Below are 24,456 nucleotides of genomic sequence, written 5' to 3'. Positions count from 1 at the left end.
TCGCCCCCGGGGAGGGCGCGGCGCTGCCGCCGCTGTCCGAGGTGCTGAAAGCACCGGAGCGGCTCCGGCGCTGTCCGAGGTGCTGCGGGCTCCGGAGTGACTCCGCTTCCCCCCGGCGCTGTCCGAGGTGCTGGCAGGGAAAAGGGGGGCGCCGCGGCCGCCCGGCGACTGGCCACCCCCTCCGCCCTCCCCTCGCCCTTCCCCATTGATTTCTGGATCATTAAGTGGTTAAGGCGCTGCGAAGCCTTCACTATCGATCGCTGCCTGCCCAGCTCCGGCTGGGAGCCCCCGGGCTGCCCCCCAGCCCCGCGCCGCGGCTCCGGGCACAGGTGGGGTGGCCGGGAGCCCGGGTGAGCTTGGGGTCCGTCCCCCCTCACCCCACCCCCTTGGCGGCCAAAGTTTGACTCTGCCTCCCTCTCCCCCCCTCTCCTGTCTGTCTGTGAGTGCAGCTGGGCGCGATGCTGAAGACGGAGCAGCCCTGGATCTAACGCGCGGCGCCTCGGAGAGCCTTGCAGCAATTGCTGTCCGGATCCCAGACTGAACTTTGCTCTTTTTTTTTTTTTCTTTTTACCTTGTTTTTATTATTTTTTTTCTTTTGTTTTGTTTTGTTTTGTTTTTATCGTTAATTACCATTACCAACCCGCTTCCGCCGCGCCCTCCCCGCCAATGCCCGTGTGAGCGCCGGCACCTCGCGGGGGCCATGGAGGGCTCCACCGGCTTTGGGATCGACTCCATCCTCTCGCACCGAGCCGGCAGCCCGGCCGTGCCCAAGGGGGACCCGCTGGTGGCGGACGGGCGGTCCCCGCTGGAGCTGAGCCCCCGCTCGGAGGGCAGCAGCGGGTGCCCCTCGCCCCGCTCGCCGGGCCGCGAGTGCCTGGAGGCGGCGGCGGCGCCGCGGCCGGGCCTGGATGCGCATCTCCAGCCGGGGCAGGGCTCGGCTCCCTCGCAGTCCCGCACCGTCACCTCCTCCTTCCTCATCAGAGACATCCTGGCCGACTGCAAGCCGCTGGCAGCCTGCGCGCCTTACTCCAGCACCAATGGACCTCACGGCGGGCAGGAGCCGGCGGGCAGGATCCCCACCAAGCCCGGCGAGGATTTTAGGGAGAAAATGGAAAAAAACACCAGCAGCTCCTCCTCGGACTCGGAGTACAAAGGTAAGAGCGGCTCAGCCCGCTGGGCTGTGCGAACCCGCAGCCTCTCGGAGCTCTGGGATCCCAGCCCCGCTCAGGGCAGGTCACGGTGTCGGTGGTGCCCGAAATGACCGAGGAAATTGGGGAAACTTGGGGGTTCGGTGGGGCTCGGCCCGGTGGAAGGGGTTGGGGCAATCGGCGCTTCATGGAACGAGCGCGGGGGATGCTCCGGGGCCGCCTTCCACTGCAGAGATCCGGCTGTGCCGCTCCACCCGCCGGGAAAGGAGCAGCGGAGCCGGATTTCTGCTTGCGGGGGGGAAAAAAAATAAAAAAAAAAAAAAAAAGAAAAACCAAAACAAACAAACCAAAACAGAATAGTAATAAAATAATGACGGATTTGCCGTGCTCCGGTGAGAAACGAACAAGCCGTTCGGCGGGGTTTGATTCGGTTGTTGTTATTTGGGTTATTATTTTGGAAATCGTTCAAACCCGAGCAGTGCAGACGGGGAGCCCGGGCCGCATCCGCAGCACCGGTGGGGGCGTGGGGCGGGATGCGGGCGCTGCTCGCCCCGGGCCGGGGGCTTCGGCACCCCGGGACCCCCCAGCCCCTGCCCGGCCTCCCCCTGTGCCAGTCGGGGCAGGGAGAGCCACAGGAACAGCTCGGGGGGTTTGGGGTCAGAGCTCGCCCCTCGGAGCGGTTTATCCCCGGTGCTTTCTCCCATCCCACTCTCATCAGCTCCGCAGAAACTTTTCTCCGGGAAAATTGTTCGCTGACTTTGCGAGGGAAGGGAGAGGGAATCCAGGCAGCTGGGCGGACAACAGGGAGGTGATGGCACCTCGTGGGGCCGCTGAATTTGGGGGGATTGGCAGAAAATAAAGGGGGACAGGCTGAGCCCCGTCCCGGCTACAAATGCACCCTGGGCTTGCCCGGAGCCGCTGGGCTGAAATCTGGTTCATGGAGGAAAAATATTCACCCAAGTAAGCCTCAAAGGCAGCGGCCGGTTCTGGACATCACGGGGCGATTTTCGCTCCAAACGAAGGATGGAGTTCGGGCTCGGTGCTGGGGCTGGAGGTGCCCCGGGAGGAAACATCGGCCCCACCGCTCTGCAGGGCCGGCAATGCCGCGATTTCCACTTTGTTTGTCCTCTCCTCCTACACCCGGCCCTAATTCCTGCAACTCTTCTCCCCTGCCCCAAAGACGGAAAAGAAGCGATGAAAGAGGAGAAAAAGGGATTCTCTGCATCCCCTGAGCCGGCCGAGCCCGGGCTGGGGGTTCGGTTTTGGGTGGGCGCCGTTTCCCGGAGCCCCTCGGCTCCTCTGCCGTCCCTGCCGCGGGACAGCCACGGCCACGCTGCAAATGCCGTTTAAATAGGGGAAAAAATCCTTTAAATCGAGAGGGAAACACCGCTTAAACGGGGCACAAAAAAAATCCCACTGCTTAAATGAAAGGGGAAAAATACTGTCTAAGCTGAGGGAAAAAAAACCCCAAACCAGTTTAAATAGGGAGGAAACCACAGTTTAAATGAAGGTAAAACCCGCGCATGGATGGAGGAGTGAAGATCCCCGCTCCCAGAGCGATCCTTTTTGTGCCGCTTTGGAAATCGCCTTTCCTGGGGCAAAACAACGCCCCGGATTTATTCCGCAAAGGGGCTGCGAGGCTCGGCCTAACCGCCAGCGGCCAAAGTGCCGGAAAACCCTAAAATATATATTTTTTAATATGTATATATATATATATATTTTTTTTTTTTTTTTTTTTTAAGCTAGGAGTAGCCAGGGCTCGGTTCGGACCGAGCAGCGAAACCATCGCCGCCGCCGTTCCTGCGGCTTTTTGGCGAGCAGGAACTTTTTAGGAGCCGAGGATCAGCCCAGGGGCCGGGAGGATTTTCCTCCTCGGGATGCCAGAGGCCAGACCCGCTTTACCCGGGAAAAAGTCCCGCAAACTTCGGGGCCGCTCCCGGGAGAGGTCGGGGCCGATCCCCTGCCCGGTTCCGGTGGGTCGGGGCTGCCGCGTCCCCGGGAACCGGGACCGGATCCCCCTCCCAAGGATCAGCCCCGGCTCGTTCCGCCTGCTCGGCCAGAGCCAGGATTTCTGCTTGAAGGGTTTCGCTCCCCGGTGGCTCAATTAACCGGATTATTGTCTTCCTACAGAGAGAAATCAGCTCGCGTTCGGCTCCAGCCTTGTCCCTGCTCAGCCCCGCCACCAGCAAATTTAACATAAACCCCTGTAAAAAAAGAAACAACAACAAACCCAAACGCCGGCGATTTGTATAAATCGAGCCTATTTGCTCCATAATCTCCTCCAGGAGATAGGAGAAGGCGAGAGCGAGCAGGAATTTATTTTTCCCCTTTTATTTTTGTTGCTGCTGCGTAATTTTCCCATCACCTTCCAACATTTTGAGGCGTAAATTCCCGCATCGCTCCGCCGGCGCGTATGCAACGAACCGCCATCAGCCCCTCTAGTTCGGCCCTTTTTAAAGATAAAAATCAGGGTTAAACAGGGGTTTGCGAAGGGCTTTCCCCGGAATTTCGTTGTGCGTCCTGGAGAAGGGAGGTTTGCTGCAGCATCCCCGGGAGGACGGAGGATTCTCCACGGAGGGGAGAGGCAGGAGCAGCACCGCAATATTCCCCTCCAAAAACAAATGTGGGCTTGTAATTTTCGGTTTTGGTTTGTTTGTTTTGGTCAAAAAAAAAAAAAAACAAAAAAAGAAAAAAAAAAAAAGAGAGAGAGAGAGAGAGAGATAGATAAAAAAAAGAAGGAAATAAAAAATATCCAAACACCAAGAAAGCTTTTTCAGTTTGGGGGAATACGCCCCGAGGAAAGTCCTGCCCCGAGAGAAATGAGGGGGATCAGGGGGATCTGGGCCGGAGGTTCGCTCTGCACAATCCAAGGTTCCTGCTCCGATCCCAGACCCTCGGGACGGGGAGAAGCCGAGCCCGGCTCGGGGAGCCCCTGAGTTCCCCCTGGCAGCCGGGGTTCAAATTTACCGGGGTGCCAAGCAAATGTGCCGTGAGCCCTGCCCTGGGTCACCCCCTCTGCTGAGGGTAATTCCCTTCCTGCCCTGACCTGGCCTCTTTTCCTCCCTGTGCGCTCAGTGAAAGAAGAAGGGGACCGAGAGATCTCCAGTTCCCGGGACAGCCCCCCGGTGCGGCTGAAAAAGCCGCGCAAAGCCCGCACCGCCTTCACCGACCATCAGCTGGCCCAGCTGGAGCGCAGCTTCGAGAGGCAAAAATACCTGAGCGTGCAGGACAGGATGGAGCTGGCCGCCTCCCTCAACCTCACCGACACGCAGGTGAAAACGTGGTACCAGAACAGAAGGTAAAAAATGCACCGTTCCCTCCTGCCCTGTTCCCCTCCCCGGCCGCGCACCCCAAACCACGCAGGGATTTTCCACCCCAAAACCCTCCCGGCATAGGGATAGGAGCGATGTCCGGCCCGTCCCCGCCTCTCCCGGGGCTTTTTAGGGGAGAAAAGGGGAGAAAAGCGATGCTGGGTGTGGGGCAGGAGGGGCAATCCGTGCCCCCAGCCCCGGCAAGGCGGGGAGGCAGGACCGGGCTTGCAGCGAAACACAACAGCATAACACATCGGCCCATTAATAATAGATACCAATTACTGCTTTGGGCATCAATAATTAACACTCTTTACAGTAATTACACAATTATTATTATGATGAATAATTTACTGGTGGAAATAGGTTTTAGCGCTTCAGCGACAAATCTGTAAAAGGGCTGGCGGCGTGGTGGCTTCGGTGGGTTTGTCCCGACATCGCCACGGCCACCAAACGAGGGATCCCCGGCCGCAGCCCCCGCCCTGTCCCCTCGCCCGTTCCAGGGTTTTATCCTCCCTCCCCATCGTTTCCAGTCCCATTTCTCCATCTGCAAAGATCCCCCCACGTCGGGGGTTTTTGGGGAAGTTTAGGGGCGGCGGGGACGCTGGGATCGCCCCTCCTCTGCCCAAATCTCTCCTGCAAGGACACGGCAGAGACAAAACTGAGCTCCCAGCCCTTCCCCAGCCCTTCTCTTTGGCGGAGAGATCCTGGGGCCAGGATCCTCCACGAGATCCGGCACACACACATTAAAAAAAAAACTAAAAAGAAAAAAAAAAATATATATATATATGTGTGTGTGTGTGTATGTATATATATGTGTATATATACATTTATATATATATACATTTATATATATATTTATATATATATACATGCCTATACCGATATAGGCATATAGGCATTTATATGCGTATATAAATAGATACGCATATAAAAATATACACTTCCATACATCATATATACATTCATATATATATATATACACACGCACACATCTATATATGTATATGAGTATTTAGACACAGATATATAGATATATTTGCCGCAAACGAATTCCCCGGGACCCGGCCCCACTCCTGTCCCCCTTCGGGACTCCCGAGCAGCCGAACCCGGCACCGGCAGCCCCGGCCCGGGGAGCGGCTCCCGGAGCCCCGGGCGGCGGAGCGGGGAGCATCGCGGTGACCGCAGCATCCGCGCTCAGCTCACGGATGCCCCGTGTCATCCTCGGGCCGTGTGACAATCTGGGATTTACACGCCCAGGAAGGGACTGAATTTATGTCGCGGTTTTTATCGCCGGGGTTCACATCCCGCCATTGGGTCCCAGCCGGGCTCTGGGTCCGGGGAAGCTCCGTGGGAGCTCACACCGGGCTGCAGAGGGGGTGCTAGGGAGATAAGCTCCCTCCCTCCATTAACGGGGACTGCATCCCATCCCGTTAAATCCTATCCCGTCCCATCCCATCCTGCCCTACAGGAGGGGCCGGCCCTGGGAACCAGCGGTGGGAGCGGGGATGCTCAGTGAGAGCAGAGCTCGGGGAAAGGGGCTGTGCAAGGGGCAAAAAGAGCCCGGGAGCGGCTTTGGGAGCATCCTCCCCTCCTTGATCCCTTCTCTCGACTTGCCCCCCCAGGACCAAGTGGAAAAGGCAGACGGCGGTGGGCCTGGAGCTGCTGGCTGAGGCTGGCAACTACTCAGCCCTGCAGAGGATGTTCCCCTCGCCCTACTTCTACCCGCAGAGTTTGGTCTCCAACCTGGACCCCGGCGCCGCCCTGTACCTGTACCGCGGCCCCAGCGCGCCGCCCCCCGCCCTACAGAGACCCCTGGTGCCCCGCATCCTCATCCACGGACTGCAGGGCGGCAGCGAGCCCCCGCCGCCCCTGCCCCCGCTGCCCGGCGTCCTGCCCCGGGCCGCGCAGCCCCGGTGAGCCCCGGAGAGCCCCACGGGGCCGGGGGAGGCTGGAGGGGAACACCCCCCAGCTCTGGGGCCGCGAGCAAGAGACTGAGACAGACTGCCGCTCATCCCCAAATATATATATATATATATATATATAAAATTATAAATGAGACCACCCCCTCCTTTTTTAAAATAATATATAAAGAACACAAGGATCAAGGACAGGCTTGGCGGGACGGAGCCGCCCCTCACCCCGCGGGGCACTCGCCGCCTTTTACCCCCTTTGTGCCCCCGAGGGGCAGCGGGGCCGCTGCGTGTCCCCAACCCGGCCTGAACGGCGCCGGGAGCACGGGCGGGGGGCGGATGCTCCGGGGGGGCTTCGCCTCTGCGCCCTCTGCCCAGGAACAGCCAGGGGAGCTGAGGCACCCCCGCCACGGGAGAGCCATCCCCGCCTTCTCCGGCCCCCCGAGCCCGCCGGGAACGAGCGCGGGGTGACCGGGCCGATGGCCCCAACGAGACTTTGGGACATCCGTAACTTAAACTTAACTTAAAAAAATTTAGAAAAAAAAAAAAAAGAAAAAAGAAAAAAAAAAAAGCGCGGTGGAATGTAAATACGGTGCAAAATGTATATGAATTATTTATTTGTGAACCCTGAGGGCGTATTTGTGTAAGTGATTCTTGTCAGTCTGTATCCCGGGGCCGGCCCGGCCGGGCGGGGGGCGCGGGGGGGGCTCGGGGCGCCGCGGCCGCTCCCGCTCCCCCCTTTTTTAAATGTGGAAATAAAACTTCTTTACAAACAAACAAACGGCTCCCGCCTCCGCCGGCCCCATCCATTCCCCTCCCGCTTGTTTGCTCTGGCGGAACGGCCGCCACCGACGGGAAGGGAAAACAGCAAAGAGGAGTTTTCCCACCTCGCATCGCACGGGGCTCGGTGTCCCCCCAGGGTCCCGGTGTCCCCCAGGGTCCCGGTGTCCCCCGGGGCCCGGCTCCAGTGCCGGCATGCGGCACCGGCCGGGGAAGCGGGTGATAGCCGCGACTGCGGCGAATTAATAACGCTAATCTTAAGTGTATAATTGCCTAAGTGCTTTAAATGATCGCTTTGGAAAATGGATTGTTTCCACCCTTTAAAAGTGTCGCTCATCTGGCCACGGCCAGCGGGCCCGGCAGCTGGTGCCCGGGACAGCCGGGCAGCGCGGGCCGGCTCGGGGAGCCGACAGATGGGCTGCGGGTCCCGCCGGCCCCGGCCGCTCCCCCGGCTGTCTGCGGGGCCCCCCGGCACCCACGGGCCCAGCCCGGTGCCCCCGTGCCGGGAGCTCTGCCCCGCTCGCCCCGAGCCCCGCGATTGTCGGCTCGGCCAAATGCGCAGCCACGGCTGGGGCCGAGAGCCCCCGGCCTTTGTGGAGGGATGGGGCCGGCTCTTTGCATGTGAATGGAGGAGTTTGGTAAATCCCCGCGCCTCGGCTGGGCGAGGAGGAGGAGGAGGAGGAGGAGGAAGGGGGGTCGCTCCCAGCTCGGGGTTAATGAAGTGGGAAAGGAGTCTTTCAGAGAGGCCTGCAAACAACCCCCTCCCCGGGCAACAACCCCCGTCCCAAATCCTACATGGATTGACTTAAACCCAGGGGATAAGTGCTTTAAATTAATCTCATTGAATAAGAATGAGGCCAAACAAAACTCTTTAAAATCATATTAAAAATCTATCAAAGGACAACTTGCAGTGGGTGTGCTTTTCATTTTGTGAGCGCAAAGGCAAGGAGCATACAGCAACCTTCCTCCCATTTACACAGCAGGAATGTGAATCAAAGACATTCTCTAATATTTAATTGTCCTTGTAGCCGTAGCAGATTCCTCCTCTTACATTAATGAAGTACAAGGCTTCGTTACACGTTTGTAATTGCAATATTTAAATTTGCCATTTCACATCTGGAAGGAGCTGGAAACTCCCCTGTACCAGTGGAGCCAGCACCACAACACAGTGCCAGGTCCAGTTTGTGCTGGGAGGATGGGAGGAGAGAGCAGGACAGAGTCCCAGGGAATCCTCTGCTCTGGGAAGGGGAATGGCTGTGCCAGGGTGGTGGGAAGGAAGGAGCAGAGGGGACAGGAGGGCTGGAGCTGTTTCTGCCAGGGAAATCTCACAGCAGAGCAAAGCTTTGAGATAAAACAGTTTAGGGAAGGCGCCACAGGCTCTAAGCAGAGAGCACCACACTTGCCACATGAACAGCATCGTGTGTGGGAGGATCTCAAAACCTGCTGGAGGAGTAAACTCACCTCCAGCCTGTGTGCAGGGACTGAGATGGGAGCTGGTGTTGTCCCACAGCAGAACCCACCAGCACCTACAGCAGCCCCTGAGCAGGCTGGAAATGTTTCCAGGGGATGGTGCCAGGTGGACACAGTCCTGGCGGAGCCCCAGGGGTAGGACAGGCTGTGCTGGGTTGAAATTCTATGAAGCAAAAAAAATGGAAGAGTTGAGATGCAGCAGTCCCAGCAGGGAAACCTTTGGAGTATTGCAGCAGGGATTTCTCCAGGGTACAGAGCCCAGCAGACAAACTGCTGCTGGTTGGGTTCTGTCAGCTCCAGGCTCTGGATCCAGAGGGCCAAACACAGTCCTGGCTCTCAGGTCCCTTTCACCCAGCTCAAGGGCCACCCTCCTCCCCTCTGGCACAGCTCTAACCAGGAGCAGCACCCTCAGAACAGCCACAGCAGGAGCTGCCCTGCTGGACATGCCAGCACACACAAATCATTGCAATCAGCAGAATTGTTTCTAGCCAAGATATTCCATGGATTCATCCAAGCACCAAACAAAACTATGTCAGAATGGAAAGCCCAGAGCACTGCTGCTTTCCCTGCCCTCTCCTGCAATCTCAGGGTGTGAGAGCAGGGCAGGCAAACCCAGCTAAGCCCTGGTCTGACTCACAATCAGCTTTGTATAAAAGTTACACAGTGCCACAATTTCCAGACCAAACCCAGGGATTTTGGGCTGCAGGGCAGTGAGGCCTTTGCCCTCCACCACAATCCAGACAAGCAAACAGGACCAAAGCCAGGACCAAAGCCAAAACCAAAGCTGCAGCTCCACCAGCACTGCCAAACCAAAACTGCAGCTCCACCAACACTGCCAAACCCAGCTCCCACCCAGCCAAGACCCCTCAGCACACACCACGTACCTCAGAGCAAGAGGGGACAAATCCAGGAGAAGTTCAGGGCAATGTCTACCTGCTCCATGCCACAGGAATCCAGTGTCACCCCTGGCTGCTCCTGTGGCATTTGGGTGCTCAGAGGATTTGGGAACCTCTGCACACACAACACCCTGGTCCTGCTGCAGGTGGTGGAGATTTGATGGAAATGATGATGAAATGATGGAACTCCAGAGCAGCTCACAGCTCCAAGCACCACACCCTGCCCTGCCTGAATGAATGAAAGGGTGATTTGAGTGAAATCAACCCCAAACCTACCAGGTTCTTACTGAATTGAGTGGGGCACAAGGGTGAAGGCAGCTCAGAGCCAATCTGGAGCTGCCCAAGTGTAAATAAGGGCACAATTTGACTTCTGCCCACTCAGCCACAATTCAAACACCTTTTTCTCATCAGCCCTCAAGTTTATTAGGAGAAAACTCAGGTGCATGTGCATTTAACTTCAGGTGCAAGTGCATTTCTTTTAACACTCATTCAACAATCTCCTCCTCTCTCTTTCCCTAATCACTCAAGCTACCCAGCCCTATCTGCTAAAGATGGTGAAGCTGAAAGAAAAAGGCACTCTGATATTTTTTAAAAATCACTTTATTCATCACAACCATTTGTACTGTTTCATGCCCAGTTAATCCAGGCAGCAATGAGATATCCTGATGTCTCTCACCCATGTGCTGTTGGCCTTTTTTCCTATTCTTATGAATTTGCCAATAGTCCCTATTAATTCCTACGTGACAGTCAGCCAGGAGAAGGTCATGTACTTTCCCTTCATGCACAAGATCATTCCTAAACTTGCACTCTCTGCATCATTCTGAGTCATTTTCATCCTCAGGGGTTTCTTTTCTGTTGAAGTTGACATTTGCCTTAAACCTGATTGCTCTTCCAAATAGTTCTCATAACTAAATCAGGTGGGCTTTATTTTATTTTAATCTAGTAAATGTTTGTAACTTCATTCTCTCTGAAAAATCATGATTAATTTGATACTGGAGCCTTTCTGTCATCTTGCAGAAGTGTTGAAAAAAGTATTGCAGTGAAATTGAAGTGTTTAATAATTGCCTGGGAGGAAAGAAAAATTCTGGTTTCAAAAGTTACCTTCACTTCAGAAATTAAATACTTTGGGGCTGATTGCTGCTCTCCTACAATCCTGTGTATGACTCACTACAGCCCAAAGTAGGTGCCCTCAATTCTGCATTTACAAGGCATCATTTTCATCTGTTTATAGTCCCTTTTCAGTACTTTTCTTCCTTCTGACGTCTGAAATTGCCACTCTTAGAGCACTTGCTGCTCCTGCATTAAACATGCCTGGCTCAGGTCATGGTGAGGAAGACACGTGCAGGGAGCACAAAGTTGTGTTTTGGCTGGGTTTGTGCTGTTCTCACCCCTGCCCTGCTTGGTGCTTGTGCTCAAGGAGCAGAGGGAGGGACAGGTGGGGACTCACCTGTAGGGAAATCTCCTGCAGGCTTTGGGGCACTTTCCCACTCAGAATGGGAAAGTTTAGGTTTAATTTCACGCACTGTGGTGAACAAGTGCCAGTCTCAGCACACTGGGGCCATCCCTTTCCCCAGAGTCCCAGTTCTCTGATGGGAACAAGAAGGATGGCAATGGGAAAAACAAGAAGTGAAATCCATTAGCTCAAACAGGCCCAGGCAAGGCAGAGAGCCCCAAAAGGCTGGGCCACGACTGGCAAGGGTTTGCAAGAACCTGCAAAGGCTTTAATGTTCAGAGAGGTGAGACATCTCAGACTCCCTGTGTGTTGCATAATCAGGAATGACAACATGCTGCAGGCAAGGAGAAGTTTGGAGACTGCTGGACTCTGGCTCCTTCCCACAGTGACAAAGTTTGTCCCCAGGAGCTCTGGCAGGGAGCTCTGTGCCCATGAGCTCTGCCCACAGGGACTCTGTGTCACTGCACCGAAGGGTTCTCCACTGGCATCCCTGCAGGTGCCAATTGTCACTAACAGTGACCAGGGACAGACCCTGCCCAGTGCACAAGGACACCAGAGCAGGTGGCAGCAGTGTGGATTCATTACCTGAGACAGGAGCAGGAGTGCTCCCTGTGCAGTGACAGGGCACAGGGCACATTCCCCTCTCCATGGTGCTCCTCCCTGCCATGTTTACCTGGCTGGAAACAGCAAGTGAAGGGATTGGGGAGTGTTCCTAAAACACAAAAGCACCTCCTGCCTGCCCAAACTTGTCTCACTTTTATGTTGCACACACATCACATTTCTCTGAAAATCATATTTAACCTTTTTTTTTATTTTCCTTGCTAAAAAACCATCTCAGGAACAGGGCGCATCTTCAGGAGGCCACATTGAACTGCAGCAGCACACCAGGACACGCCCAGATTCCATTCCTCTTGGACCTATGGAATGAAGGGGAGGAGGCCAAGAGCCCCAGGATCCCTCCCACACTTGCCCGATAAATGGAAACACTCCTCAGCTGCCTTGGCAGGTCACCCTGACCCCCGGCTGAGGCACTCCAGCAGCTTTTACAGCCACGCACTGGAAGGGCCTGGCTTATGTTGGAATCTGCTGGTCGCCAGCTTTTCTCTGCTTTTTCTTCTTCTTCTTGACCTTGGCCCCGGCAGTGTCCATCCCACTGGAATATTCAGAGCACAGGAGCTCAGCAAGGCGACGTTTGCTGTGGGTCTTCCTGAGCAGCTCAGACCTGGGCAGGGGGAAGAGCAGAGAAATTCAGGAATTCAGAACCCCTTCTCCTGCAACACCACTGACAGCTGCACATTAGAGAAGGAGCAGCTCCCTTTCCTTGAGGCTTGATTTGAAATTCTGCCTCGTGCAAAATTAGGTTTTGTTGTGACAGGTTTCCACAAAGGTGGCAAAATCTCACGGCGTTTTTTCAAAGCAAGCCTTTGTTCTGTACAAATGCTCTTGCAGGGGTGGTGGGGAGAAGGAGGGAAGCTTGTGTGCCTGAAGGCTGATGAATGAGGTGACACAGCAGTTTGGAACTAATAATAATAATAATAATAATAATAATAATAATAATAATAACAACCACCAACCTAACAGCACAATGACACTAAACAATGGAAATGTTTTGTAAATAAAGCTTAAATCCACAACCCCCTCCCAAATAAACCAAGGAAAAAATTAGAATGTCATGAGTCTAAACCCAACAGATCCATCAGATTTTCTTTTCTTGCAGTGTCCTGCAGCCATCCCATGCACTTCACAGCCTCCCCCTCCAGAGATTGGCTTTTGCAAGGGTAGCTGCATTTTGCATGGCCACCAAACTCCAACATGGGTGTCCCTGCAGCCCTAAACTGCCAGCTATAAATATAAAAACCCACTCAGCATTTTCCCCACCATGAGCTCTGCCACTGTCCTGCTCCATAACCTTGGGCAAAGCTCACCCTCAGTTATTTAAAATACAATTTCTTGGGTGCAGGAATGAGGATTCCCTGCCTCATTCCCATGGTCCTGGGCACAACAGGGTGTCCACATGGCATGTCCCACCCTCCTCTTCATCACCACAGAGTCACAGCCTGGTTTGGGTTGGAAAGGACCCTAAACATCATCTCATTCCTTTCACTAGATCAGGTCCAACCCCTTCCAGCCTGGCCTTGAACACCTCCAGGGTCACCTCTCTGACAAGTTCTGTAACAGATCTCAAGAGTTTCCAGAAAAACAGACCAGAAACCTGTTTGTCCCTCTGCACAGGAGGGAACTGAACGGAACAGCAGCCCCAGAGAGCTTTGGTGACAACACAGGGACTCAGCAATCCTAAAGGTGACACCTTCTAGCACTCAAAGTCCCTTCAGGTGCCCAAACCAACACTGGGTGTTGGAGAGAAGGAAGAAATTCTGGCTGCAGCAATGGATCAAGGCATTCAAACACCCAGGGAGGACAAGGGAAGTGAATTCTTGGCTTCATGGGGTGTTTTTTGTTTTTTGCTCCCTTCCCACAGCCTGTGCAGGGGCATCCTCTGCTCAGCCAGTGGGTGCAGTTCCTATCTGACACTTTGATTGTTGCTTCCAAGCATTTCCTACAGTAATTCCTGGGTTTCCAAGCAACACACCAGTTAACTGAACAACAGGGGAACTCTCTGCTGCAGAAGGACAAGGAATCCACCAGTAGCTGCAGGGCTGAGCTGCAGCTCAGCAGGGAGGTTGTCCAACACTTTATTATCAATCAGGTGAAATTGCTGCCCAATTAGTAAATCAATACTCCCTGCTGAGGTGATCAGCTGTGCACAGAAAAGCAGGGATGCAGGGGAAAGGGAGCTCCCTCCCTCTAACCCAAGGCCACAAAAATCAATGGAGTTGTGCTGTGGAACCTGTGCTCATCACACACAGAAGAAAAGCAGCTGTCAAGGCCCTGTGTAACCATGAGATGGAGGAGCTGCAGGGAACCAGGAAACTGCACCAGCTCAGGAGCCCTGATTCCTGCTGTAGAGCTGTGAATTCCCCTCTCTGCCCAGCTGGTGACAGCCTCTGGGAGCAGCAAGATAACCACAAAGCACCTTCCCTCAGCAAGGGTATGAGACAAAGCCCAGGAGAACTGAGCAAGCCCTTAACACTCACCCCAAGCATCCCTGGGCAAGGTTTTTAATCTCTGTGGCCTCCCTGTCCATTCTCCCAGCTCTCCCTGGGCTTTCCCTGGTGGGATGTTAATTTAAGGGAGCTCTGTGGTGATACTGTGGCAAAAAGCTTCACAGAAAAGCTGTAAATGTAAAGATGCATTTGCAACACAGACAGAACCCATGTTCCCATCACTGGAAAAGCACATGGGTGATGAGCATCTCTTGCTGTGATCTCATGTCTAGGCATCATGGTATACTGAGACAGAGGAAGGAATAAAAGACTCAGGTTTAGAGCTGCCTGTGCACATTTGTAATTAAGCTGCAACCTCACAAAAGCTGGTACCAAGACCCTTAGCAGAGAGACAACAAGGAAAAAGAGGAACTGTCCCCAGATGACTTTGCCGTGTCCTCAAAAGCTGGAAAAGACCAGGCCAAAGTTTTGAAGCCAAAAAAAAAAATCTGACTCCTTCAGAAAACTGGAATGATTTAAACACTGTTTAAACATGAGAAACTTGTGAATCTTGCTAAATACATCACTGAATGGTGAAAAGGCAGGAGAAGAACATCTGGAAGGAAAAGTGTCCAGTGAAGGGAAGAGTAAAATCCTTCTCTCCTCTGCTTCAGTTCCCTTCTACACCCACTTACAGTTCCCAGCCTGCTGCTCCCCTTCCCCACCTCAGCCACAGGGATCTCAGGGATGCTGGTGCTGCCCAACCCTCCATCTCTGAGCAAATCTGAATGCTCTGCACTGATCTCCTTGTGCTGGCTCAGAAGATGCCTCCTCTGCTCATCTTTCCCCTCAGTGTGAGTGAGTTTGTTCTTGGAGGTGCCTCTCAACCTGGCTGGCATCACTGCCAGCTGCTTTGTCTTGCTGTGTGAGATGCTGCTGCAATGCAGTGCCCAGGTGTAGTGACCTTTACCCAACTCCCAGCATCTGCAGCCTCCAAAGGCTCCCAAACTGCTCCAGCTGAGGCAGGAGGAGGATGAAGTTGTGCCACACAGTCCCAGAACTCGTGGTGTGTCTTTGGAGAGACCCGAGGAGGCCGTTCCATTTATCAGAAACCCCTTCAACGTGGATTGCACCATCAATCTGCCTGACAGCATCTCCAACAGCTCCTTGACACTGTGCCAGCAGCAGAGCTGGGTTACCTCTGGGCCAAGGCTGCTGCAACACCTGCTTTTCCTGCTTGGAGCATTGGATGAACCATCTGCAGCCAATGCAACCCTGTTTGGGTTGGTTTTGCTGCTGTTGTTTGTGCAGAGTGGGGGCAAGAAATCCATCAGCAATCCTCCACTGCTCTCGACAGGTCAACAGATGGCCCAGGTCCTCTGCTCCCAGCTGATGCAGATGCTTGAGAAGATCAAGGAAAATTATTACCCAGCCAGAATGAGCACCAAGCCTGGTCCAGAACACTCAGGGCAGGGTGGTCTCCACACTGGGGTGTGCTGAGCAGCAAAGCCCACCTTGCCCTACTGAAGTCAAATGCATTTCAGCCACACAGAAACCCCAGTCTCACTTTCACTGCCACCCCTTGGTCTTCACGCTATGGAAAAAGGACAAAAGCAGCACTGGCAGGCTGGGATCCTCCCAGGATTCTTGCTTTTGTCAGGCCCTTCCCCAGCCTAGAGATCAGAATATATTTCAATTAGAGAGAGATGACAAGTTTTGGTGCACAGAGGTTTTCCAGCTCTGTGGGCAAGCACTGTTCACTTGATTGGAGATGGAGCAAAAGCTCTGTGCTGCAGCCACAGTGGAACAGGACAGTAATAAAGGGCACTGCTGTATGCAGGAAACAATCAGATGGGTTTTACAACTATAAAACTTTCATTTCATAAGAGGATTTCTTTTATAACATCATGATGTGGTAGCCAGGACTCACCTGTGTCCCTGAACTGCCTTAATGAAGAGTGATGGTGATGTTTCCTTTCACAGCAGCCATGTCTCTCTTACTCTCATTTTTGGCTCCATTTGCCCATGCTCTTACCTGAGCTCCAGTTTGGCTTCCTAGAGCAGACTGCCCAAAGTGAAATTCCCAGTGGGCAGAATTCCAAAGCTGCATTTTGACTAACTAAGTGATATCAGGAAAGCTCTAAATGTGCACATAAAAACTGGCAAGCAAAGTGCTTCTAATGATGAGACAATTGCTGTGCAGGGAGGCCCAGCTGCAGCCTTGAGTCACAAGCCCTGTGTTTCTTCAAAAATTGTCAATGCCAAGATGTTCAAAAGTGGAACCAAGGATGTGAGGGGGGAGAGAAGGTAAAAGGCACCCAAAGCAAACTGCTGCCCTGGCCATGTGGAGGACACAGGGCTACAAGGTCTGTTTCCCAGGAGCTGTCTGATTCTATCTGGCCATGCTGAAGAATGAATTAACACAATGATCCTGCAGCCAAAGCCTCCAGGCCATGCCCATCTCCACATCAGAGCAATGGCACTGTGATAATGATGTACAGCAGTGCTCTCAAACTCCTCTCCCTGATCCCATTTCACTTGAGGGCTGGGCTTAAACTCTGAAGCACGAGGTGGTTTTCACCTTTGTTTTCATACCACTTTTTGCATATGCTGTAGCAATTCTTGATAATCACAAGTAAATTCAATTTTTCTGAGCATTTCCTGCATCAGAAATTCCTGTAGCAGGGAGTGCCACAGAATCAGCTGAACTAAAGAGCCACCTTTCTTTGTGATGGCTCGAACTCACAAAAAAAAGCCAAATTAAGTTGCAACCGCTCAGTGCAGTGAAAGCCTTTGGGGGCACACACTGATTTCAAAGGGAAAGCAGGCCCTCAGTTGATGCAGAATGCAAAAGCCTGGGCAGCACAGGGATGCATGGTGGAATGTGCATTGTGAAGGAGTCAAAAGACAAATCTATCTGGCCTGTCAGCCCCTTCCTCGGCGTGCTGCGACTCCAGCAAAGCAAGGACAGCTAATCCCTCAGTGCAGGTGGGATCAGCTTCCTTGCTGCAGCCTGCAGCCAGAGCACGAGCCCAGACACTGACTAAGCTGATGTCCTGTAATTCAATATGCAGTATCTGGTTCTTGTGCTCATCTCTCACCTCAACACAGCACTGCAACTTTCTGCGAACAGCGCCGGCAATTATTTCTCCGCCTTCAGATCGGGTTTTGCAAGATGCACTCCAGCTAAGGGGACAGCTGGTTTGCACAAAGACCTCTGAAAAATGCATGGAAGTTGATGTGGGCACTGAGGAGAGGGCTGCTCCCACATTTCAGCACTGGAACATCACACACCTGGCTGCTCCCTCTCACTGTCTCACCTTCCCCCAGCGGGCTCTCCAAGGAGGCGCCGAGCACAAAAGGAGACTTCCAAAGAAATGAAAAGTTTTCTTTGTCCTCTTAAGGAAACATTTAATGATTGCCTTTACCCCACTTTCAACCAGCTCTTTATTCTCTAGGCAGGTGCTGAGAGATGAGGCTTTAGTGAGCAGCCTGATTAAAAACCAGTATCAGATGTTGGGAGACAATGTGTAATACGACAACCAACACTCACAGCATCATGTGAGAAATATAATTAAAAAGATTGCTCTGTGACTGTGCTGTTATAATTTCAAGCCTTGCATTTTACAATTAGAAAACATTTGTCTTCTAAATGGCAGGCTAAGTTTTGCTTTCTGCTTTGTCAGTGTGAAATCAAGAGCAATTCTCTAAGTTAATAGCATAATCTTGGATTTATGCAAGTGCAGACTGAATTTGAATCAATATTCACTTTCTCTAAACTATCCTATAAATACTAATATACCCTCTCCCTTTATTTATTTATTTTTTTAAGCACACACAGAGAAAGCTGATAAAAGCCAAGTTTCACAGGCAGGAACAATTGTTGCACATCACAACTTTGACTATTTTTTTTTGCAGGGTCTTAACTCTGCAGATGCTGCCGGATTTGAAATCTGGAATCTTGAGCCGTGACAGAGCTGTGCAAAGTCTGCCCACTTTCCTTGAGCTGCAATTCTGTGATCCACGTGCAAATGAGCTCTCAAATCACTCTCAGACCATTTGTTCCAACACCTCCACAGCCCCACAGCTCCTGTGTGTAAAAACCTACTGTATCCTGAGCTTGTCTGTGCTCTAATGGGATGAAGACTTGGGGAGGAGGAACCCCCATCTAAAAGAGGTTTGTAACAAGGGAAAAAGTAGCTCTAACAGAGTGGCAACATCACAGGAACAGAGAGAGGCATTGTTACAGGCCAAGTAATCCTGTGACACGCTACTGTCACTCATAGCTTGACACCCTGCTGGGCCAGCAAGACATCAAAGCCCACCCCATACCATCTTACATGCTCTTTATCAGCTAATCAGGCTATTCTTCCCGAAATAAAGCTCCCTTAAATCCCCTGCTCACAGGGGCATTCCCATCCTGTTGCCCATCTGCTGAGGAGGGTCAGCTGGAGCAGGAGGCAGAGCAGTGGCCTGTCCCTGGTGGCTGCTGAAAGCAGGACAATGCAGCCTCCAACTTTTTATTTTCAAATCCCTTCCCCTTGCCTTTTTTTTTCTTTTTCTTTTCACAGGATAGGTGCATGTGCAAGAGAAGTGCCCAGCCCTGGAACAATTATGTGGATTAGTGCTTTAATTGCATGGCTGAGGTTTGCTAACAGGGTTTGTAGCAACAATTACACGGAAAAAGTCACAATTGATGCTGATAAAGAAAAAAAGATTTTCCTCCTTTGAATTATTGCGATGATTTTTCTGGATCCTGCCATTGCACCGGTGAAGAGAGCGTGCCCTCAGCACTGTGATCCCAAAAGAGAGGATTTTCTGTCCTGAGCAACTCAGAGCAGCCAGGGTCAGATGCACTGAGCACCTTCAGCTGCCCTGCAGGCACAGAAGAGGGCTCAGGGCTCCTCCAGCAGCACCAGGGAGTCTCCAGCTCCTTACACACAACAGGAGGACCCAGAACAGCCCTGAGCACACACCAGAGGGGACAGAGCTGAACTCTGGGCTTGCTGCAGACTATCCCCAGGAGAGATCCCACAGGATTTTGCAGAAATTCTTTTCCCAGAGCTACTCCACACCTCCAGGTTTGCAGAAGGATCATTTCAACCAACAGATCTGCTTTTTTTACACTCAATTCCTGGAGCAAGCCCAACCACCTTGAGGAGCACAGCACAGCTCAGGAACATCAGGCTGACCTACCTTTTTGGCTTTGGTTTGGTTTTCCTCTTTGAGCCTGCAGTTGGAAGAGCAGTCAGGTTCTGGGGGGCATCTCTCAGCCCAAAGCTCTTGGCCACATGACCCAGGTGGAGAGATTTGATGTGGAAGATGTGCTTGAGCTCCTTGGGATAGGTGGTATAGGCACAAAGGAAAGACTGCAGTGCTGAGGGGGAAGGAAAAACACCAGTGAATTCTGTTTGCTGCTGCATTTTTATATATATTTATATAAACACTTAATAGATTCAGCTGTTCCAGCTGAAAGGACATGGGGCTGGTCCTTTGGGACACCTTCTGGTCAGCAGCTGGCAGAAAAAGTTGGCATGTTAAAAACCTGTGAAGGTTGCACAGCACTGGTGCAATCCCAAAAGGGGAAGATTGGTGCTGGGGAGGTGTTAGGAACTGAAATAAAGCTCCATTGAATTGTTGGGTTTGGCTCCTGCAAGGCTGCTCCTCTGGCCACAAAAGGTGAGTTTGTGGCATTTCTCTCAGGAGTCATTGATACTGAGTGGCAGCAGATAAGAGGAGAGTGGGAACAGAGATGCAGGGGTGAAGAAAGAGAAGCATGGAGATGGCACAGGAAGGCTCCTCTGATATTAGAGTCCCAGTAGTCCATGCATTTTTCACCAGTTACCAGCTAGTCCCTTATAAATATCTGAGAGCCGGATGGATTTCCTGACTCATCAGCACACTGAGAACAGAGCTCACCTTCTCAAAAGAGAAAAATAATAGAACTGTGTGCAAATTTCCCTTCCCATCTTTATATTCCTGTAATGCCCTTCCCTCAGGGCTCATTGCTCTAAAGACAATCATCCACTAATATGAGCACTGCCTCTGCTCCTCCCCATCCCCAGAACGTTCACTACACCCGGGCTGGCCCCTGCTCTGGGAATAGGGAGACTTCCAGAAGGAAATTCTGCAGCTCAGAAAATGCCTCCCCTCAATCCCCTGCTCGCTAAACCTCCTGTGTGCCCCCAGCCCTGAGTCCAAAGCACCTCCTGCACCTTCCTCTCCCTCTCACTCCCTCCAGCAGTGAGCTCTAAACTCTCACCTCTCCTGCCCTTGCCTGTTGAGCCACCGGACCAGCAAGTTTGCCCACAGCTTATGTCTAATCTCTCGGCAGCAGCCGGAGATTGGAGTTTATGAACAGTAATAAAAATGTCATTTTAGCAGATCAGCTCCTGGAAGGACCCAGGGAATCCATCAAAGCTCTGTTTACTGAGCAAAGCGAACTCCTTTTCCCAATCGATGAGAAGAAAAGATTGAGTTTTTTGCACCTTCTTCCCAATTTCACAATGCTGCTCTTTTAGAGGCTTCTGAGCACCAGGAGACCTGTGTTTTCCCAAAAAAGAGAATGCTAAATTCCAAATACTGTCTCAGTCTCCTGTCTGAAGGCCATCCTTCTGAGGGCTTATAAACCAGCTCAAATGCTCTCAAAACTCCTGTTCTGCTCCTATTTTTTTTTTTCATAAAGTTATTGGTCAAATTCACCTATGAGAAGGTGTAACTCTTCAAAGGGAACAACAGGAACTTGCTCCTGCTTTGAATTCAGTCCCATTGGAGCTAATACAGCTGTCTGCCTCACAGCATTTGAAATGGCTGATACTAAAGATGCTGTTATTATGAAGGCTGAGCTTACCTCCCACAGCTGTGCAGAGAGGAAAAGCTGCTGGTACCAACCCCCCAAAATCAGAATTACAGAATCAAAAGTGTCAAAGGCTCCCCCTCTTCCCAAAGTCCTGACAGACATCTGCCAGATCCAGCTGTGAGCACACAAAAGCAGGGAGAGCTGCAAGGCACTAACCCAGAGCTGAGCTGGGAGCTGCAGGTCACAGAGCCAGCCCAGGAAATGCCTCACCTTGAGCAGCTCAGAGCTGAGATGTTCATTACAGCACCCCAGAGATGGAAATGAAGACCTTTGTGCATGAGATTCTTTTTAAAATCTTTACTACCAGGCCTTTAGACCTCTCAGTGTTGCCAGAGTCATGTTTTCTGGCTTTTATGTGCAATTAGAGTGGCCAGATACTGAATGCTTTATTGGATTTTTTTTTTTTTAGTTGAAATTCTTTTATGATTTTGTGATCAAAGAGACAGAGCTTTAGGAAAACAGCTCACAAAGACTGGTAACAGTGCTGGTCAGGCCATAATTCATGTACAGGGTTCCTTTCCTTGAGGCCACTGGAACAAACTGTGTGAGCTGTTGAGAGTTTTTACCACACCAACACAAGTCTAAGGTAACAAGTACTGGCTTGGAGTGGAATTTGGACTTGTGCTCACTAAGACAGAGGATTCAGATTGGTTCTTTGCACCCCTGCATCCCCATTTTCTTCTCCAGGAAAAGTAAGTGTGGAAAATCAAAGGAAGAAAAGAAAAAAGCCAGAAAAAGAAAAAATGATGGGGGTTAGATGGGCTGGTTTGTTGTTATTTTAAACAGGGGATGAGAGGGTAATGGGATATGAAAGGGAGACAGGTGACATAACCTGTTCACCAGGCTCTCAGCAGGGCTGGATAAACTGGGAGGCACTTTGGAAAGCAGCTGGGAGCAGGAGGGAAGGATGCACCAAAACCACCATGGATTTGAGCATTGTGCCACAGCCTGTGACTCTGCTCTGCCTCCCCACACACAGGTGCTGAGGACAGAAAGGAAGGAGGCAAAATGCTCAGTGCTGGCTGTAAAACTGGGAAATGAGGAGGAGGAAGGCAGGGTTTGCTTCCTTACCCTCTCTGTGACTCAGGGGCACACAGGATCACTCTCCTGAGCTCCTTCTGGCCCCACAGCTCCGAAATGAAGCACTACCACCATGCAAATCCTCTGCTCCCCAAAAGGGGCTCCACTCTTTCTGAGGTTCATCCTCCAGGTAGCAGGGCCCAGGCAGAGCCCTCCTCCCACCCATCTCAGTGCTGATCAGTCAATCAAGTTTGAAGGGCAGCACCTTCCCTGAACCATTTGATTTGAGTGTGAAAAGCACGGGAGGCAGAGGCAGAAGGGGAGAGCGGGCAGGGAGCCACTCTGCTTTTGAAAGCAGGCTGAGGTGCAAGCACTGCTTATTAACATTGACTAGGTCAGAAAATGGGGAAAAACAGAAAAAGAGAGAGAAACAAATGCATCTCTGGCACAGTTTCCAATTGATTGTCTGCCATGAAAGCAAAAGCCAGCTGCCATGTTAATTATTCATGATGCCTGGCTCAGAGGGGAGGAAGAGGGGCTTATGGAAGCCACTCAGCAGTGGAAAATTTGCATATGTAGATAGCAGAGTTGGAAAAAGAGGTGGAGTGCTCCTCTACAAGATAAATAGGATGCAGAACATTTCAGCATTTCCTGATGTATTTTCTGTGGTTCTTTTCTGTGGCTAAAGAAGTTGTTCATGCTGAGGTCAGCAACAAGTGTGGGTGGGTGGGTGTGTGCACAATGACAAAGGGTAGAGAGGAACCACAGAGGTTTTTTAGGTGTGACCAGAGTTATTCTCTGGTTGTTCCTGTCACAGGCATTTCAGGTTAGAAGTTTGCATGGGGTACAAGAAATCCCAAGGGAGCAGCAAGAAGCTCATCCATGCAGAATGAAGGATTATGATTGTTTCAGTCAGAGGTTTTGAGATTGTGGATTTAAAAGAGCAGCTACAAAACTGCACCACACACCTGAAAATGGGTGCAAGCTGCTTGTGTAGCAAGCCCAGCACTTTCACTGCAGGAGGAAGGTGTTTGAAAACCCCAAGGAACTGAAATCAGCCCTGCAACTGCTGGAGGTTGGGTGAGATTTCAGCCCAGGGATGTGTGCAGTGGTGGGGGGAGAGCAAAGAGTGGAACAGCAGAATTTCAAACCCTTTGCACCTCAATCCAGCCACACATAAATAAAAAAAGCATGCAGAAAAATTGGGGTAAGCAGATAGTCACAGGAGATACTCTGGACTGTGTCATCACCTGAGAAGGGAGTACAACTTTCAGAAAAAACCAACACCTCTGACCTCCTGAACAATCACTTCTCAAGATTCCAAACAATTTTCATGCTGAACTTTAATCTTGAGAACAGCCTCTCCTTCTCCAGTTTCTCCAAACACTGTACAACTCCAAGAGCAATTTCCCCATAGGGTTTTGGACCCTTGGAAGGTGATTTCAGGTGATTTCACCTGTCCCACACCTGTATGCAGGTGCACACAGCAGGTACACAGAGTGGTAGACAGGAATGATGCAGACTGTTCAAATTCATCTCTCAGGGTTAATTAAAATTAATCTTAAACTGGAAATTAAATTAATTATGAAATTAAAATTAATCTTAAACGAAATTAAAATTCATCTTTAACTGGAAATGCTGCAGAACTGAAATAACTTCTACACAAGCTTAGAGAGCAGGGCTTGACTCAGAGCAATGAGGTAAAAAAGAAAACAATCAGGAAGGGAGATGTGGAAAGAGAAGATTCAAAAAAAAAGGGGAAAGGCTCCACTTCTAAATACTGTGAGCAAGATTGGCTTAGTCTCTTTCATATGGGTTTGCATTTTGTGGACTTGTAACTCATAGTCAAATTCCCAGTAAGTGCTCAGGAGTTCTGGGCCTGACTTCCCCCAGTGCCAACCCTGCACCACCTTTATGGCTCCTCTCAGTTTGGTGTTTCTTTTCCTACCACATCCCCAGCAACATTTTAATCTTTCTCCCAAATCTGTTTTCCTCTCCATTTTCCAAACTGAGAGGAAGAAGGGCAGAGTCTCTTACACTGCTCAGTGCCAACTGCTTGGAAAAGATGGCACATCAAACCCCAGACTTGTACACAGCTGCAATTACCAAGTTCATCCCAGTTTTTATTCTTCCTGCCTTTTTGAGTTGTTGCTTCCTCTCTTTTATCTCCCATCCCACTCAACCAGCCCCAATCCAAGATCATTTACTGGTCAGGGTTGTATCCTGCTTTTCAGGCTTCAAATTCACCCCTGGGGTGAACTGGAGGCATCTGATGGGAAATGGAGCAGGATGTGGAGCAGTCACCCATCCCCTTCCCAGCATAACACACACAACCCTGTGATTGGGTCAAAGCCCTTGGATGTGAATCCCACTGAAAGCCAAGACTAAATCTCATTTGCACATAATATGGGAACACCAGAAATTAACATTTAATATCACCACAAAGCCTTCTGGGCCTGCCTCAGCCCTCTGCAGAGCCCAGCAGCCCCAAAATGTTTCTTCCAGGCCTTTTCCCTGATGCTGTGCCCCAGAAGGAAACCTTGGCAGCTCCTCTGAGCCCTTGTG

General features: G+C 51.5%; 2 protein-coding genes across 3 annotated transcripts in view; one reads left to right on the top strand and one right to left on the bottom strand.

Moving 5' to 3' along the window:
- Window positions 1-700: 700 nt before the first annotated feature.
- On the top strand, window positions 701-6,376 carry BARHL1 (BarH like homeobox 1). The gene is made up of 3 exons (XM_054284260.1): window positions 701-1,154; window positions 4,224-4,446; window positions 6,082-6,376. Exons 1-3 carry the CDS (start codon window positions 701-703, stop codon window positions 6,374-6,376), a joined length of 972 nt encoding a protein of 323 aa, XP_054140235.1.
- Window positions 6,377-11,705: 5,329 nt separating this feature from the next.
- Window positions 11,706-24,456, bottom strand: part of DDX31 (DEAD-box helicase 31) — a 43,698-nt gene continuing 30,947 nt past the window's right edge. Inside the window, exons 19-20 of one of the 2 annotated variants that reach the window (XM_054284251.1) lie at window positions 19,209-19,389; window positions 11,706-12,190 (exon numbers count right to left, since the gene is read on the bottom strand). In XM_054284251.1, coding sequence (XP_054140226.1) covers window positions 12,040-12,190; window positions 19,209-19,389 — 332 coding nt within the window. In that variant the 3' untranslated portion in view covers window positions 11,706-12,039. The remainder of the gene's footprint in view (window positions 12,191-19,208; window positions 19,390-24,456) is intronic. The other variant, XR_008483591.1, reaches the window with a different exon arrangement.

The sequence above is a fragment of the Melozone crissalis genome, unplaced genomic scaffold, assembly GCF_028551555.1.
Source record: "Melozone crissalis strain CALT ecotype California unplaced genomic scaffold, PUWL_Pcris_2 ptg000041l_1, whole genome shotgun sequence".
NCBI classification, from domain to species: Eukaryota; Metazoa; Chordata; class Aves; order Passeriformes; family Passerellidae; genus Melozone; species Melozone crissalis.
Note: the sequence above shows the minus strand (reverse complement) of the source record. Positions and strands in the feature narration are given on the sequence as shown.